Source organism: Patiria miniata, unplaced genomic scaffold (assembly GCF_015706575.1).
Source record: "Patiria miniata isolate m_02_andy unplaced genomic scaffold, ASM1570657v1 HiC_scaffold_20, whole genome shotgun sequence".
Classification (NCBI taxonomy): domain Eukaryota; kingdom Metazoa; phylum Echinodermata; class Asteroidea; order Valvatida; family Asterinidae; genus Patiria; species Patiria miniata.
In genome coordinates this window covers 5363673-5382444 of record NW_024037059.1, presented here as the reverse complement: position 1 = coordinate 5382444, position 18772 = coordinate 5363673, and the positions used below count along the sequence as shown (strand labels likewise).

The following is an 18772-nucleotide window of genomic DNA, read 5'->3' as shown; positions in this document are numbered from 1 at the left end:
GCAGTGCTGAAACAAATGCTTTGACACTGACGATTGAAATGTCTTTATATCTCAATTTTTACTAACAAAATTTCACTAATGGATTATGCATCATATTATTGTGATTTGCCTCAGTCACGTGGCACAGGCTTTCTCCAAAGAGTGGCGTGACTCGGCGTTGCGGATGAATATTGCTTTCCGTGCAAGCGTTGTACAAAACAGGTGGTCACGAATTCCTCTTAAATCGATATTGGGCTTGTATTACGCCTGCAATAAGAAATTCCTACGCAGTAGCGGGGTTAAGGATTTTCCAATGGGGGGGGGGGATTGAAGTTTTCCAGTCCAACTTTTTCATGGGGGTGAGGCGTCGCAGTCAACACTTATACAGACCAAATGCCGTGCTGAAGCAATTAATAAAGATTGGCAATATTGAATGATTAAATTTATTCAGGGAGCTTAAAGAAAATGTCGGATTTTTCTTCAGTTATCGCGATAATTTACTTGGTCAGTCGGGGGGGGGGGGGGAAGGGAGGAGCCACTATTCAAGAACCACCCCTTGGATCCACATAATTATAGTTCTCTGGCCCTGAAGAATATGAATAATGAGCCTAAGTGGAGGACAATGTCCCATTTGATATTTAAACCGCGTTTCCTTATTGAAAAATTCAATTGGATATTAAGCATTACAGTCATGAGGTGACGTACGAGACTAGTCCCTAAATCTGTCCTCTGTATTCATCGTAACGCGATTTCCAAGCCACTTTAATACAAAAATATTGCCTGGCAGTTCTCGCGGACTTGGCCGAGTGTGTGTACAGACCGATTCGTTATCCGCATTCCGGCGCTGTGGGACCGTTATGGCGCCCTCTGTGGCGCATTAATTTTAGTCGAATGCATACATCAGACCTAAATTTCCAAAATATTTTCAATTTTCTGAAGGTCGAGATATGTTTGGAGGGGGTGGGGGGGGGGGAGGTTAAAAATTATCGATTATTTTTCTGTTAAAATAAAGCATTCTCTCTACTACAAGGATATGGGGATTAACAGTTCACAGAATATATATATATATTTTATTGAGGTCATCAGATTTAGGGGACATTTCCTCTCATTATATGCAAGTTTGATACATTTGAGAAATTATAATTGGCTATTTTGAAGTATCAGAATACTTGCACAACATAAATCCTGTATTAAAAGCCATGGTACTGTATTTGGCAATACAAGAAAACAAATTTTGTCGTGTAATTTAGGTCTTCACTAAAAGAAAATATGTGATGTTGTGACATAGTCGTTAACAATTTGAAAAATTTCACAACTGGATTAATTAATCTTCATGTCTGTTTGCGCAAGGGTTGTTAATCCATTTTTTCCCCAAAGTCTTGCCATTACAGTACCATAGCTTATAATATATGGTAAATCGGGATTAACCTTCACAAACTTGGGTACTATATTTATAAAGACGGACACAATACAGAATAGGCAATAAAAAAACTGGTGTTTTTTTTTTTTATAGATGGTCTATTTACAAATCTGACACAATAAGGAGCATCATATGCCACAAATAAAAATACAACTCTTATTTCACCAAGACATAACGATGATTACCCACTGTGCTGGGATAATTATCACAAAGTACAGTTACAAGACTACACGTATCAAGCAATGACCAATATCAATGGACGTTAAACAAACTAAACAGTTTGTAAGTGGATTAATTTAATTTAAACCTGTCCACCAGTACTGGTGCTGAAGGCGCTACATCATTTGATTTCCCAAATTGGTGTAAATCCTTTTCCGTATCTGCCTGTTAAAAATATTTACCGTCCTTGCTTTTGAAAGTGCTGTCGCACTGCAGACACATGTATACCTGGGAGAAGCCACGTTGGTTTATGCAAAAAAGCAGCTCGTCAAAAACTAGGCTGGTGCCTATGACATAATTGCCGACTCCTTAGCCATTCACAACCTGGGTGCATATAGGAGTCAGGAGATAGGCCAAGATGGACGCTTCCTAAAAAAAAAGTGGCTTGTCATAAAATAGACTGGTGCCTTTGATGTAATGTCCCACTCCTAAGCAATTCACAATCTGGGTAGACAGTAGGAGTCAGGAGGGCAAGGCCAAGATGGATGCTTTCTCTTTGACAAAAGATTCAATGTGAAAATGTTTACATTGCTAATTAAAGTGAGATTGCTGAACTCACAGGTTCCAAATGTCTACTAATACGGTGAGGTAGACATTTTGACTCTATTTTGCAACAAGTCCCTCGAAACAAAACCAGGGAGAAAACACCAACTCATGTCCCTTACGCCCTCATAATGGTTAGCAGTAATTAAGTAATTTTTTTACAGACATTTTACTTTTCAAAACTACAGGGATTTGCATTGTTTCCACTCAATCCAGGTGGTCAACACCCTGCCCGTTTTTGATCACGAGAGGGCGCCACCACACTGTTGCATTGACAACATTGCTACTGCATTGAAAATTGCCTAATCTTCCCCCAGTTTCTAGTAACTATAGCACTGTAATCATAGATTGATTATCTGCATTGAATGTGCCATACAAATCTTAATGTCGCCCACCAAATGCCACAGCAAAAAAAAATTAGGTTCAAGTGATTCATCGGAGAAAATGTAATGATAGAAAGATTTTTCTAGTTAGGCCTAAGTTGAATTTGTGGGAGCAATGCATACACGTATTTCAAAAGCCAGTGTCTGGCCAGCTTAAACTTAACTCGTTGTGACTGACACCTCTTCAGTCAACGTCAAAACTGGTTCGAAGCTAATGATTACATACAACCTTTCTCAACAGTAAATAATTGCTTGAAGAGGTTAAATTGTACAAAAAATGTACAAAGTAAACACAAAAAAAAATATATATATATAACTTGCTCAAGATATAATGGTTAACAGGAAAAATCTGAGAATATTTGTGCAGAGGTATATAACTGCAAAGAAAGCAAAACATAAACATCACAGAGCTTTTTTTAATAGGATTTAAGAGCAAGAAATGGACTTATTCTTAAGAGAAATTAAACAAAATTTCTTTACAAATTTTAGTAATTACCTATACAACAAAATCTTTCCATTTATATTTGGTCAAATATGTGTTTTTGGGATCAATAACAATGTACACAACATACGTCATTGTTTGCTTTTTAAATACAATGTATTACAAATTAATTAAGTTAGTGATTTCTTATTGGAGGACTGAGGTATAACAGGCAGCTGCTCATTCATAAATATGCAAATTTATATGCAAATTACTATTCAAAACACAAACAGCAAGTAACTGACTAACCATACACTGTATAAACATCCTTTGTACATTCCACACTTTTTTTTCTTCGAAACACGTTCATAACATGCCACACATACATTGCACATTCGTCTGAAACACCTAAGACATTCGAGAAATGTGACAAGTTTAGAACGACCCTTTGTGATGCTTTCACCAAATTTAGTAACCAACCATTTTTTTTTACAAGAGAACCGATTGGGTTTCAATGGAGGAAATTCATGGCTCTAATCAATAAGATCTTTTTGATGTTTGCAAAAAAGGAAATTCAGAACAAATAAATAAATTATTCAAAAACAAGGAAAACGGATGCAACTATGCATAAAGCTTGAAGAAAAAGATAAAAGGGTATTGTTTCGAAATAAAGGATGCTTCTGAAGTTTGTTTTTGTTACATGCACTGCCTCAACAAACTCAATGTTAGGTGTCATTTCCCCACAATACGTGAGCTTCAAATTTTTGGGGAAAAATAAGCAAAAATTATCACAAACTCATCTTCTAGGGAAACCTGTGGGGGAGACCTCCAACCACAATAACAGAGTCCAATGTTATGGCACTTCTAGCAAGAAAGTACAAAATTCAAGGACTGAAGTGAACATCACTTTATAAAGACACGATGATACCATCTTAACGTTAAACATCTAAGCAGGCTTAGCTGGGTACATACTTGCATCAAAGCATGGACATCACACAAGATTTGTTTGTAACATTTTCATTAAATTTTTTTTTACAAAAAACTCATTCATTTTTTTTTCAGACTACAAATGCTAAGCATTCACAGGAATATTCAGTAACGGTCCCCAATTAATAAAAATTAATGTTTTGTTTGACAAATCTTTGCAGTTTTCCGAAGTAAAATACAATTGCTATTAAGCCAATGTACTGCAATTCAACCCAACGAATGCAACAAAAATGCAAATTTGTAGTGGGATTTTGGAGAAGCAAAAAGTGAAAAATTTGGAGTGGGATTTGGAGAAGCAAAAGTGAAAACTAAGGATTTTGTTTGAAGACCATCTCATGGTGCAGATAATATCAACTTGTGGGTGTGTTCGGGGGAATCAACTACTTAAGTATCTTAAGTATGAAAATGCTTACACGCATACATTCAAATAAACAATTTTGTTAAAAAAGCTTTTATTTTCTTCTTTCCGTATAAAAATACACGTATGTCAAATACTTCTCATATTTATGTTTTACTCATGTTAAAATCAATAAATATTTTATGCTTTTTAATTTTTTTATTTGGACTGTTTCCATGGAGTTGTACCCATGCTAAATCTGCTTTTTACACTCAACTATGCTTAACTACGAAGTACACAAATTGTATACAAAAGACAAATTGTACAGCACAGATAATCACAATGATACAGTAGAAAACTTGACCGAAATGCCACTTTTTAGGCCACAAAACAGACATATAACTTTTTAGATCGCCTTTATGAAACTGTCAGTTATAAACTGTATAATGATTTTTTTATATATTTTTTTGGGCAGTTTCATTTTTGTTTTTCATTTTTTTTTCATTTTTTTTTCTTTTCTTTTTTTCATTTTTTTTTAAGTTGGGTAAAAAAAGTTTCTTCATTGCCGAAAGAAAACTGGAGACTTTTTTCCCTGTTTCCTTTCCCAGGTGTACATGTTATTATTTCATATTTAATTGAAAGTCAGTGTTTTCAATGAAAACAGGTATGCCATGATGACGGTGGGAAACCTAGTCTTTAACTATGTCCAGAAACACCTTTAAAATAAAAAGAGGCTCTCTGCATGATGTTATTATATACAGTGAGCTGGCACGCTTCCAGGATCCGTGATCCAACGGAATACTCACGAGACATTTCTCATGCATAACTTTCAACATGAAGGTTGAACTCTGACCCCCACCCAAACACAATTTCTTTAAGGTATGCCTGGGGTATTCACGCGCGGCACATCTAACGTAACGCTTCATCGCTCCGCACTAACTGGCAGTACAAATGAAAATGCTATGAGACGGCTATTTTTAGCCTCTGTTCCCATCAAAAAATTCCATTACATAAGATCATGCAACATGCGAAACAAAGAATCACTTCTCAGGGTAGTTTGTATCTTGCTTTTGTCTTTTTTTTAACTTTAAATTCCTTTTTTATTAAATTAATTCATTTACAATTTTTTTGTGTGGCTAATTTGAATTTTTTTTTTTTTTTTTTTTCTCTCCAAATTTTCAATTGATACCTAGATTACGTTTAATCCGGATCATGGTTGTTTTGTTTTCACATTGAAATTTATTTATTTTTTAATTTTTTTCGCATGCAATTTTTTTATTATTCGCATGCAATTATGAATATTTCTTGCAATTATGAATATTTCTTCATGAACAATCTTCCCTTGAGGACAAACAGGCCTCATACACGTGGTTATTTTGCCGTGAAGTGACATTGCTTCCATGCAACAACTGTCCATGACTACAGTGTGTAAAAACCTGTGTCAGACAGCTGTACATGTCTGCAGACAATGCACTCGGTTTAAAATTCCACCGCCAGCCCCCTGGAATTTGCGTAATTCAACAGTGTCAAGTTTGTCTGACCTCTTCACATCACCAGCCGTAGTAAAGTTCCTTAAACCCAGACACAGCCAGAGACTCCGCGCCTGACCTGTTTGGCGCGATGCCAACACTGCAATCACATGATATCAGCTGGGCAATTTCATATCGTCAGCTGATCCGGCTGGACTTGGCAACTGTTCAAGAACAAAGTGCCGTCCAGGCCGTCCCACACATACATGACTTGCAATTACATATTTACACAGACCTTGAGTTTTCTGTCTTCGGAGGGGCAAGATAATATTTCCGTAGTCAAGGGCACGTTTCTGTTAGCTATAGAAATGTCTGTGAGAACATTGCATGGGGCATATCAAACCACTGACATGGGAGATCCCATGGAGTATAACCTTCAGTGTGTCTAAATTTAGTACAACTACAAGGGTTGCAGCGCTGTGAGGTGTTGGGAGTTTCCACAAACCCATTAACAATAAAGCTGCTATCCAACTCCGTGAAGCGATTTTAATGTGTCATTCACACAAAAAATTGTATAACTTCGGAAAAACCCAACTGCTCATGAGTGTCATTCACGTCTTGCACGCAATCATTTTTTTAAAAGCTGATCAGAGAAGGGAAAATGTTGTTGTCTTGTGCATGAACATTTTTGCATTTTGACAATTTTCAAAAACTAGAGGTGGAAGAATCTTTTCTGACCTGCCCCTCCCCCTACCCCAGGGCAATGACCCAGTCTAACCTGCATCTAGTTTATGATTAATAAGCCGTCTAGACATGTGCCAGATGATTCAGCTCTAATGGGCTGCGATTCAAAGCTGACACATGCTGAACATACTCTCACAATCACCTGATACCAGACTAACTTCATGGTAAACTTTGGCCAGCGTGAGAACAAAGCAAACACTGCATCCATAACAAAACCTGCAACAGGTTTTTCCCCTACTTTGTGTACAAAAAAAACATCCGTTTATTGACATACAAGTAAGCACCGTGTATTTCTTTTGGCGTATTTCCTGGTAAAATATAGCATGCTCACTGTCAATTTGTATGCAATATAGAATTTCCGAAGGATGGCTTTCTCCAACTGAGAATGAAACTGCTGATGAAATTGAGTCAAGAGTTATGTTTGTTTGTTTGTTTGTTGTTTGTTCGGCCGTTTCTTTTTTTGAGAGAGAGAGAGATTGTAGATGTTTCATGCAATAAAAGTAGGTCAGTCACACACGTGATCACTTTAGATTTAACAGTTTTTGACTTGTGTGCTGGGTGCTTTCCAGACACCCATTTCCACAAACGCTGCATCACCGCTGCATCATATCCGCAAACCATCTTGGCATGATTTGACTTTCCACTTTGCCCAACATTGCACTGTGCCAAACTTCGACCCCCTCTCCTATTCGCTTCCCCCTCTTTCCCAAGACAGGTACCAGACAGAATTATGACTAAGTCATTCCATCCTGCCAACGATGAACATTTTTGTGTGACTCACTTGGGGATCTGGTCCAAGAATGGGGTCAGGAGGTGACTGCGGAGGTGGAGAAATTTTATGAATCAAGTATCGTCGCGGCCACAATGACTGGACATATCACGTATCTTCACCTGGGCAAGTCAACATTTAAACAGCTGACATAACAGCCAATCGGCAACTCAACATATACTGACTAGCCAATGGGAAACCTAGAAGCGTACCAGCATTTTTGATTAAAACTGCAGAAATAACATTTTTTCAAATAGTATCTGGTCATGACGGTAATCCAAATTAGAATAAGTTGTATTTTTTTCATGTAAAGTTATCTGGATACTTAGCAGCAAAACGATGACCAAAGCACATCACTGATAAGACAACTTTACAAACGTGCGTATGTGTACTTGTAAAACGCACCAGAAATGTCACCCTGGATCAGCTACAGAAACTTACCACTTATAATCTACTTATAGAATCTAAACAACGTACCTTGACTAGTATACACCAATAAATATCAAACTACTCTATACACTAGCATCATTAGAGATTAATACTTAAGTTGTTAGTAGACGGTTTAAATGTTAGGAATAAATATCAACCTACAAATGACTCTCACGACACGATGATGCTGGGTCGCGTCTTGAGCCTGTCGATTGGATGAAGGAGTTCCACAGTTACTCTGTTGCTGAAGTTTCGCATGCTCTCTTGATCGTCGACGATCACCGAACGCTCGCTGTGCTCTTTCCTGTACGTGTCCTCGTTGCCGCTTAGCGTCTCTTCATCCTCGCGCACCTTCCGCGCCTCATCCTCCGGGGTGGGCGTGTGGCTGGGCGTCTGCTGCGGCGTGTTTCCCGGCGTCGTCTTGTCGCCCTCCAGGTGCCGGATGGCTTGTACGATGGTCTCCAGGTTTTGCCGTGAGGTCGTCAGCGTGGTGGCTGGGCTGATGATGTGGGACTGGGGAGGGGGGATTGGGTACTGCATGATGACCGGACGGGGTTGGGGTGGTGGCTGCTCAAGGATCTTCCTTTCGTCATAGGCCCTCTGCTCCTGGAGCTTGATCTACCAAGCAATGGTCACAAAAAAAACCAAAATAAGGATCTCATCCATGATACAAATAAATGAACCTCTGAAAGAATTAACTTGGGTTTGCGAATGAGTTACTCAATGGAATGAACATCAGAGATACAAGAATTAGTAAACTTTGGACTCTTCTACTCCTTCATATGGTTATTTTCTAAAAGTATCAATTCCAAATGTCAAGGACCAAGTCTCAGTGAAGAACATTACATAATGTAACTGGCTGATACAGTTACACCAAAATGTGACGTAGCATCAGCAAGACCTAAAAGGTGTTCTCTTTACTTGCAGTTTTCAATCCGACACCATCAAAAGGAGAAAATTGAGACAAGGTTTTACAAAACAGAAAATAAAAGCTGTACCTGCTGGGCCAACTCCTTCAGTTTCTCTGGGTACAGTTGCGACTCCAGGGACCTGTTCTGTTCCTCCAGAATCATGCGGTACCTCCTCTCTCTGTCCAGCTGGCAACGCAGATCCACCAGTTCCCGTTTCAATTCATCAACCTAACAAAGATTTTGATAATAAAGAGTTTGCTTCAAAACTTTTTTTCCACAAGTATATGGTTTAGGTTTTCTTGGTGTCTACTGAAAGCTAGTGGGAATTTATACAATTCAAAAGAGCTCAATAAACATACATGTGTGATCAATATCACCACCTATTGGCCAAATTTAGCAGATCTGAATACCGAAAGTAAAGACAATTTCACAAATTACCTTTTGGCTTGCATGCACATATTAAGTGATACTAAGAATTCTGTGCTTACTTGATAAACGCAAAAATGATGATTGCAAATTCAGAATTTTGTTAGCAAAGTCATGATGACATATCTTGGGTGTGAAGACACCATCAACTGGCAGACGACATTGAACTGGTATGGTTTATGTTGACAGCCCCATTGGCAAAATACTACAGCATGGGCCGGCGCCACTTGTCGTTACGCAGTAATTTCCTATAAACTGATCCGTCGCACATGTCATCATCGGATCATACATATCTAATGATGCTACACCAATGTGCTGGCACATGCATTTCCCCATGGCCCGGATGACGTTTTAAGAATGCAGAATACTTTGGAATAGAGTCTCGTCATTCCAAGCGTCACATTATACTGTTCATGTAATTGACTCTTGAATGTTGCATTGGATAACTTATATCACATGGGATTAATGAGCTGTGACCCGACATGGTCGTTCATATGACTCATTACAGCACAAATCTCATTTGGTGCAGAATAGTTTCATATGTCAACATATTCTCTACAAAATCACACTGAGAATGTGACCGTCATTTGGACTGTCATGAAAACACCAGGTTTGTGTCCTTTTCCTTAAATTTTACCACAAAATGTTGCATGCATCCTTATAAAAACTTAACCCCTAAAAAATAGATTTTTTTAAATATCTGAACCAAATTTGTAAAAATGTGCAAATGTCTTACAAAATCTAACGGCTTTTCCAGAGTTGAAATGTGTCATCCGATGTATTCTTCAAAAAAGTCATGTAACAACATTTTACCAAGGCAATAATTGTACCCTCTCAAAAAACAATTAAACAAACTGTAAAAAAAAAATGGAACAAAATATCTCACATTTGTGTCTTCAAAGTTTTCGGGGCTGCCGATGCCCTTTAAATATTTTTTAAATATCTGAACCAAATTTGTAAAAATGTGCAAATGTCTTACAAAATCTAACGGCTTTTCCAGAGTTGAAATGTGTCATCCGATGTATTCTTCAAAAAAGTCATGTAACAACATTTTACCAAGGCAATAATTGTACCCTCTCAAAAAACAATTAAACAAACTGTAAAAAAAAAATAGAACAAAATATCTCACATTTGTGTCTTCAAAGTTTTCGGGGCTGCCGATGCCCTCATCCATCATACTGTCCTGACGCTTCCGGCGTTTTGGGGACGGCGAGTCCGAATCTTCTCGGTCGTACTTGCGCATGATGCGCTTGAAGTGAATCACCTGATTGAGCAGTTGCGTCTTCTCTTGCTCCAGGCGGTAGATGAAGTCCGACGTCTGCTGCAAAATGGCCGCCTGGAGTGGAAAAATGAAAAAGAGAACAATTGTTGATGAATATCAGATTCAAAGATAGATGTAACATTTAGAAGTTTAAAGCATGACTAACAAACAAACAAATAAGTATGTCAGAGAATTGTTAACAACGGCAGATATAAGAACCGTCTGTACTGCATACCTTGCTGAGCTTTTCGCCATCATGGTTTGGCAGCAGCGTGCGTAGCGACTGGAATCCTGAGTTGATGCTCTGCATGCGTCGTCTCTCGTTGCTATTGGCAATCTCCCGTCGGATGCGTTTCTCCTGCTCCTTCTGGCTGTTGGGAGAACACCTGTGACAAGAGGGAAGCGAGATACAATAACGGTCTTTACAGCTGTCAGAGCACGTGTGGGGAGGGTAATCTTCCTTGTAGGTTCATGTTGTGAGAAAGGTCACAGCTGCCAAGATGTTATATAGCACAAACAATCAGTAATCTAATGCTGAATTGGCCAACGATAACTTGAAGGGCAAAACTTAGTTTGATTTACATCTCCCTGCCTCAAAATTCCATCTTATGGATAAATTAGGCTAAAAATAACCGACTCTAACACAGCATAAGTGACAATTCTGCAGGCCTTAATAGACAAAAAGGACAAACTCTAATCACATTATACCACGAAAACTTGCATTTTTCAAATGTCTATCTTTTTTTCTTTTATGGAGGATGTTTATTCTTTGGGGGATTTTCTTTTTTTGAGGGGGGGGGGGGGAGGCCAAAAGAGTGCTGTTTGGCTAATGAATCGTTTAAAGACAAATTCCAACCAGCAAGATTTTGCAAAAGTATCCCAAAAAGTACCCAAATGTTCACATTGGAAATGCTTGAACACAAAAACACCACACCATATCTCCATGCACATTCCATGGAAAATAAACGGGTCAATGTTTATCAAACTTTTGTCTCCTTTAAAAAAAAGTATTTCCGTCACAAAATCGGTGAAGTTTGTATTGCACTCGACCAGCAATGTCCAAATACAATTGCTTTATGTAGGGTATTGATATGCCCTAGCTTAACATTCATTCTCTGTTGAAGTTCGGATAAGGCAATCGGTCTTTTGTGTACATACACAGACGTACACGCCCACGCTAATTTTTTTTTTTTTTTTTAGCTGTGACCTGGAAAGCTTTAGCAGGGGAACATTTGAGTTTTCCGCACCACAACACAACCTTTGTAACCCGGCCCAGCTGGGCTTTAGTTATCTCGTCTGTTCAAGCAAACGGTATGTTATCAACCGCTGAGTGGGGCCGTTTCCGCTCCGTGTTTTATTACAGATACTGCTGTGTGTTGTAGGTAAATATACATGAATACTAAATGAAAAAAAAAAAATGCATGAATTCCAGGGGTAGTGCTATATGCAAGTTGTTTCACAAAGGCTTATGGCTGAGCCTAAAACTACAGAATGGTATCTTGCCTAACCATTTTATCTACAAGTACTTTCTAAAATATTGTACATTCGAAGTAATTTGGTATAGGCCCCTAGTGCTTCTGGTTGAGATTTAATCTTCATTTCAGACTATTAAAAGACTGTTTTAGTGCCATTCAACCACAATTCCTTAGAGAGAGAATTCAACAAAATGGAGATGATACCTTTATTAAAAACAATGCCGTTTCATTTTTAATGAAGTTCAATTGAAACAAATGATGAGACTTATGATGAAAGTGTTTTTTATCAAGTACTTTAGTTTCTAGGGTTCATGAATGTGAAGAGTGCAACCACAAAATCAGTTCAGCAAGACAGCCAAATTTCAAACCGCAGCCTGAAAATCAGCCTGGCCACAAAAACCGCCAACAGCTTCACCAGAAATCCCTTTGTCCGGGCAATTAAGGAGTGACTTCCTCACCGAGTGATCCCCCATCGCCCTCAACGCAGCTTCCTCTAGTGTGCCCCCCCCCCCCCAACAAACCCATTACCACACCACCGCAGCTCCTGTCATCATCGTCTTCAGGAAGCAACCACGTGTCTAAAGAGCGTACTCTCGCCTCGGGATGAAAATCAATACGCACTTCTTGCACCTGCCCCGTCTTTTAGGAGAGCCTTACTTTTGTTTTGTGTTAGTGTGGTCATGAGTCTCTTTGTTTCGGTTTCTCTTTGTTTTGCTCACTCATGACAAATTTAACCAGACAATAGTCTTGCGCATTGATTTTCTTTTGTTTGCAAATTTGCATGAGCTACCAAAATACTCCAACGGTAACACTTGCATCTCTTGGGAGAATTTCTCTGAAGAAATTTTCTTTTATCAAAATTCCAAATTTTGCAGTTTCTTGTCCAAAAATAGAGAATCAAATCATAATCAAATAGGAGAGTAAAAAGTAAAAAATAGGAGAGTGTCTAACAGTACATAAAACAAAGTTTAAAAAAATACATTCCGTAGTTTAGGAGCATGCAGTTCCATTTATCTGTTCACAAATGCTCTATCTGCCGAGAATTAAAATCTTAGAAAAAATTCAGGACACCATATTGATGATAACAAATCGTAGCAGAATATCATCTGCATATTAATCACAAACAAATGAAAACTGGGTAATCGTTTACCAAAACAAGTGAGTGAAGTGACAGCAAATCAACCTCTCGTGACCTCATTTTGTTTACATCAATTAAACCAGATACCAGGAGGCCACAGGACACTTACAGACCGCAGACGTAAAACGTCATATTGGCTGTGCACAGGCTAATTGCCAAAGATGACAAACGAGCTTGTAAGGCCTGGTTCTATGCATTTGGAGACGTCATTTCTGGCCTACTGGACATGAATCACGAGGCATTTTATACACTTCTCTCCGTCAGTGCCTGCCTGATGGAAAACCAACAGGCCCCTTCATTCACTGCACAATTATTTTCAGGGGAAAAACCAGGGATTTTTTTCAATTTTTTTTTAAAATTGAACTCAGCATTAAATTTAGTTTGAATTAATTTAGACTGTATGTGCAACTAAGTACCAGCATATAATCTGACACTGTTTTGGAATGTTTATTTTCTTAATGGCCGAGATGGTCGAATGCAGCTAAAATTAACTGATTTTTTTTTCATGAAACAAATAAACTGTCCTTTAAAGGTTAAAAAATTGTCTTCAAAATAATAAGAAACCCAAAACCATCAGCTGATTTTGTAGTCAACTTCAAAATTCACAAGGGCCTGCATGCATAGAGCATGCTATGCAACAAAAACACCTGCTTCCACCTACAGTGATGAATAATTCAATAGATTATACCACTTTAACCACAGGGGGGATAAACATTTTACACTCTTTAATATTAGGAGATTGTCTTTTTCAGAATCAATTAGGTTTGATTTTACTGGGGCAAAATAACTGAATCTTACAGCAATATTTGGTGAAACGTCAGATAACATACATGTAGTGTAAAACAGCAAACGTGTGATTTATGTGAATTTTCAAAATAAATTAAAATGGTTTCCAAAATGGTAACTCTATGCTAAACAAACTTGAAAGAAATTCAGGGACTACATTTTATCAAAACCCAATTCTTAGAAATGATGGGTTTGTGATTTTTTCTTTCCTACATTTTCCTTCTCAACAGTCAACAAGAAAGCTTAAGCTGTTCAACAATTTCCTGCAACTGCTACTTAAAAAAGACAAATGTTTTGCCTGACTCAGTTTCACTTTTGATACCAAATGAGTATTTAACAATCAAAAGAGCTTTAGTTGAAATATCGAGGAACATGTGGGGCTCACAATAGGAGGTAGTGGAAAGGAAATACAGCTTCTAGTCCAAAAGGAAATCCCTATGCAGCTTAAAACCTGCAACAAGCCAAATACGCGGGGGAAATTGTGTGGAGTAAAAAAGCTCCCCTATTCTTATCGCAATAATTTATCATGTAATCCCCTCCCAAAAAAAGTAAACATGTAAATAAAAAACTATGCTAGATTAAGTGCCAAATGAAGAATGCAGTGGATGACAGCCTAAACGTAAAACAAATCACTATTTTTTTAAAAATGAGATTAGTAAATGGGAATTCTGGTCTTATTTAATTGAGGCTTCAAAATTTATTACATTTTTTTTTTTCCAATTTGAGAAGTTATGAGAACTCAAAAATATTTCTTATATTGGAAATAGTTCTATTTAAAAATAAAAAAATAAAAGAGTTTTTAAAAATGATTATCAAAATCACAAATGCATTTCATTCTGGTACTGCAAGTTTGTTAAAATGGAGCAGCAAGTGCTAAGACCACCCCTCCACATCTGACACATGGAATGGTCCACAGCCAGTGACTTGGCACAGTGCCAGACTTGGCTGAGTGCCAAGGGCTTTGTTGTGTTGGATGTAACATGTCTTAAGCTTATTATTACACAATGCCATGCTATGGAAACTATACATGTACATGTACATGTACATTGTGTGTTGTGTCTGGCAAATCTTGATGTCTTTAGATAGCTATTTATGGACTTTGGTTATGGTAACAGCTGATTCCAGATTTTTTTTTTCTTCTAAAAGGCACATGCAGATTTAATTGGAACATACATTTTTTTTAATTGGTATTTTAATGTTGACTTAATTTAGGAGCTGATATCACAAATTAGATTTGTACTTTTCTTTCTACAAAGGAGTTACTATGTAACATTATCCTCACTCCATAAAAAGGTGTTGCAATATGGGGGATGCAAAACTACAATGTATGCACAAATAAAACAAAAAAAACCCACAAAAATATGCATTCTAACCAATTTATCTTTTGAAATCATAAATTCATTTAAAAGTGAAACAGATTATTTTCTAGTTTGTGTATCTGAACTTCACATTTCTGCCGACCCTAAATTTTACTTTTATGTTGAAAAACCTAAGGACAAGGTGTATTCTGAGGCATAAATTTTATCCGAAGTTGTTCCGCAACATCACTGAGAACTGCTCCTTACATTGTACATCACCTTCATCAGCAATTCAAAATACATGTATATGTAAAACCTTACACAAGCCAGTGCAAGTCCTAAAAACTTTGACCCCCAAAAAATGTGACTTTCAGATATGCAGTGTCATGGAGAGTAATTTTTGATTTCCCAAAAGAGGAAATTTGACTTTGAAGAAGGCTTAGCAACACCGACTAGGCTTCCGCAGTACGCATGTGTCATCAATGTCACTTGTCTGTCTCGTGTGTCGTCAATGTGAATTTTTATTTCATATGAAATTTTTAAAAAGAAAGATGCGTTAGACTTTCGGATTATATCTGTTTGATGGAGATTTTCAATTAAACAAATCCACAATGGATTATTTTCTTTGATGTACAGATGAGCCAATTGACAATCATGTGTTTTTCTTTCTCCATGCAATCAACAATCACTACTTTTATAAAGCCAAAATATACATGTTTAAATGCTTTACGAGAAAACTACAGGACATGACAAAAAGATAAGGGCAAAAATCCCACTTTAAATTATGATTGATATGAATAAATTAAAACTTTTCTAATTAATACAAATATATACAAAATATATGTAACAAAACAATGTGCAGATGTTCAATGTTGCAGCTGACTTGAGTAAACCGTGACAACACAAAGATACCTGACGTTTTGGTTTCTCGCATGGTCAGTCGGGCAGACAATGAAAACAAGCCGTGGCCCAAAATTTCCCCCAAAATTCAACACTCAGCTGACTATGAAATGCGATCACACCAAGTCACACCTCGTCGCCTAGTGCGTACAACCAACGTAGGGATGACACAGACGTACTACAGCCACACGCGCCATATGTTACAGAACTACCCGACCCAGACGAGACTGCAGACATGCCCCCGTCTGGCTTGCTCCACTCTCGCTGAAGGTAGGTTCACACAGAGGACGAGACATTGCAAGTTAATGCAACCCCCCCAAAAATTGTACAAAATGCAAAATTTAACAGGCCCCTGGTTTTTAAATCACGCGGGGATTGATTGCAGTAACCCACGTTTTTTCTCACCCGCGAATTCTGGGGAAAAATGCTTTAAATTAATCCTATTTTACGGATGATCAAAAATATTCCTACCTAAAAGCAGGTTAAATCGTCTGAAAATTGGGTTAATTAAGACAATTAAATCCCAGACAGAGTAGCAAGGTGATGCTAGTATAGTAATGCTATTAAATAGCCCTACGGGAAAATATTTTGGTACGCATTTTTTTTTAATTAAAATTTTAAAATTGAAAAAAATAAAAAATAATATCAATTATCATTATCAATCAACAATTTTTTTTATAAAAAGATGTAGGCCCTTTCGCATTGCATTAAGACTAATATACGGGTCTACATTAAAACATGTTTGAAACATGTTCTAGTCAATTAATTATGATCTCTTCACTCAAAAGGTCATCTATTTCATTTTCTTCCGGTCTGCGAAAAGCCTCCCTTGTCCGCCTACACATTCCTTTAGGATTTGCGGACATAAACATGTCAGCCAAGCATAAGGCCAAGATGTAGGCTGTATATAGTTACGCCTGGGTGGGTCCACATGCCCGTCCCTAAGAAATCCAGCAGTCAGCTGACCAGGATAAACAAACAAAAGAAAGTGAATATAACGGTAACATCCAAGTCCAGGGCGATCCAGGTCCAACATTTGCATACCGTACGCCCACGCTTTCCACTTAGCGACAGACCGGCTAAACACAGCATCCTGCCCTAGCTCGCCTCGCTTGCTTACGTGCAGTATGTCATGACACACGTGTGCGGCAAACTGCTCATTTACAATGACAGTTCAAAACAAAACCACGGTCATCGAGAGGGGTTTTCGTGCATATTAATAATAAACGTTAATCTGAGGAATACATTAAATTTTCATGGCACAATATGACAGAAAAATGGCAGTAAAAAATATACACAACCGAAGGATTGAGCAATTTGTGTGGGCAGCTACAAAACTAAAGGCGTGGCACCCAGCTTGACGACACAACAGCAAGTAAGCGCAAAACACAAGACCTTAAATCACCCATAGTCCCTTTAAATACAGACGACACAGAATTTGAAAATCAGATTTGCAACCATACTTGTGATCAATCACCTAGTAAATTATTTTTGTTACCGTAGGAACAAAATTTCAGTCGAGACAATAGTTATCAGCTGGCCGGAATAAAAATGTGCAGGCGGGCGCGAGTATCGAAACCTTTATACACATGCAACACGCATCCCAACGTGAGCACGTGGAAAGACCCACAAATGTATTCTTTGTAAATTTGAGACTAAAATTAAATACCCGCTCACAAAAACCGGATTTAAGCACTCATCAAGATTTAGATAGTTGGTTAACTATTACAATTCATGCAAAAAGAGGGATTTTACTGTCAATTTACTTCTTTTTACAAACGTAAATACCGAATCACGTGGCTGATCGAAATACTATTTTTTTGACAAAAGACAACACGGGATTTAAATGGTCACGTACCTTCCAACTGTCGGCACAATCGGGCTTGGCAAAATATCGCTTGGGTCCACATATGCCTTCTCCATCTTGCGCATGTAATAGGCCATATTTTCCAGAAAATGCCGTCCTTTTCTGATCCGAAATAGTGCAAAATTGGTGAGGTAAAATCCACAGTGTTTTTATTTTGTCTCAGCTGAACCGGCGTGGTTGAAGGGTATGTGTAGTCATTATCCGTATCGTGGCGGCGCGGGAAACAGCTGGTCACACAGTCAGCTGCGGTTACTCTCAAGGTTACGACATATCCTTACGCCAAGCAACAATCTAACATTTGAAACTACCAATCCAAATCAAAATCACCCTGATTTAATCTTAATCTTATATTTAATAATACTATCTATCACAGAGTGATATTTTTGTGATAGATTACCGAAAGTGAATTTTTGAAGTAAATTTGTAAAGGACTACAGCGTTTGTGGCGGATGAGAATAGAGTTGGCCGGTTATAATCAGCTGACAGTTGGCATGGCGCGGCCTAGCCGGGGCAGCGTTTAGTGTCAACAGCTGCGAGAAATTCTTCAGTCACAATATAGGAGAGCCTAATGTAAATACTGCAAAAAGATATGAAAAATTAATCAGTTTGCCATCAGCAAAATGATAAGTTTGTAAGTTCTAATAAAACATTATAAATTAAAAGTTATTCAGGTGTTTTTAGTATTTCGATACGTTTAGTTTGCTGATTACATCGTGACCAAATCTTACTCATTCTTAAATTCTCCATACTCCCTGGAATGTTCGACTTCAATGAATGGTATGTGCGATTGGCCAATCAGAGCCCCGTTCTTTGCGGAACTGTCAATCATGTCTAAAAATAAAGTATTACAGCGTGAGTAATGTCGATTCTGGCCTGTGATTGGCTCGAATCTTTTCGCGGGTTTCCTGTGTGTCTATTCATCAAGCCGCGCCGGGGCTGGCGGTTTCTTTTCTTCCCATTTTTTTCATTCATGATATCGGTTGTTTTAAATTTTCATATAAGAGGCGAAA

At 37.9% G+C, this 18772-nt stretch overlaps 1 protein-coding gene across 1 annotated transcript; it reads right to left on the bottom strand.

Annotated features, from left to right (window-relative positions):
* Nucleotides 1-1015: 1015 nt before the first annotated feature.
* LOC119727140 (transcription factor AP-4-like) lies at nt 1016-18175 on the bottom strand. The gene is made up of 5 exons (XM_038199006.1): nt 17754-18175; nt 10534-10684; nt 10167-10373; nt 8699-8839; nt 1016-8318 (listed from the first exon to the last, which is right to left on the bottom strand). The coding sequence occupies exons 1-5, from the start codon at nt 17837-17839 to the stop codon at nt 7872-7874; spliced, it is 1032 nt and encodes a 343-aa protein (XP_038054934.1). The 5' UTR covers nt 17840-18175; the 3' UTR covers nt 1016-7871.
* Nucleotides 18176-18772: the final 597 nt, after the last annotated feature.

Excerpts from the sequence above, each read along its gene's own strand:
- LOC119727140 (XM_038199006.1), bottom strand. The coding sequence starts at position 17,839 with ATGGCCTATTACATGCGCAAGATGGAGAAGGCATATGTGGACCCAAGC. Across the intron at positions 10,685-17,753 it reads ATTGTGCCGACAGTTGGAAG|GTGTTCTCCCAACAGCCAGA; the intron begins GTACGTGACCAT and ends CTCTTGTCACAG. Across the intron at positions 8,840-10,166 it reads AAAACTTTGAAGACACAAAT|GTTGATGAATTGAAACGGGA; the intron begins GTGAGATATTTT and ends AATCTTTGTTAG.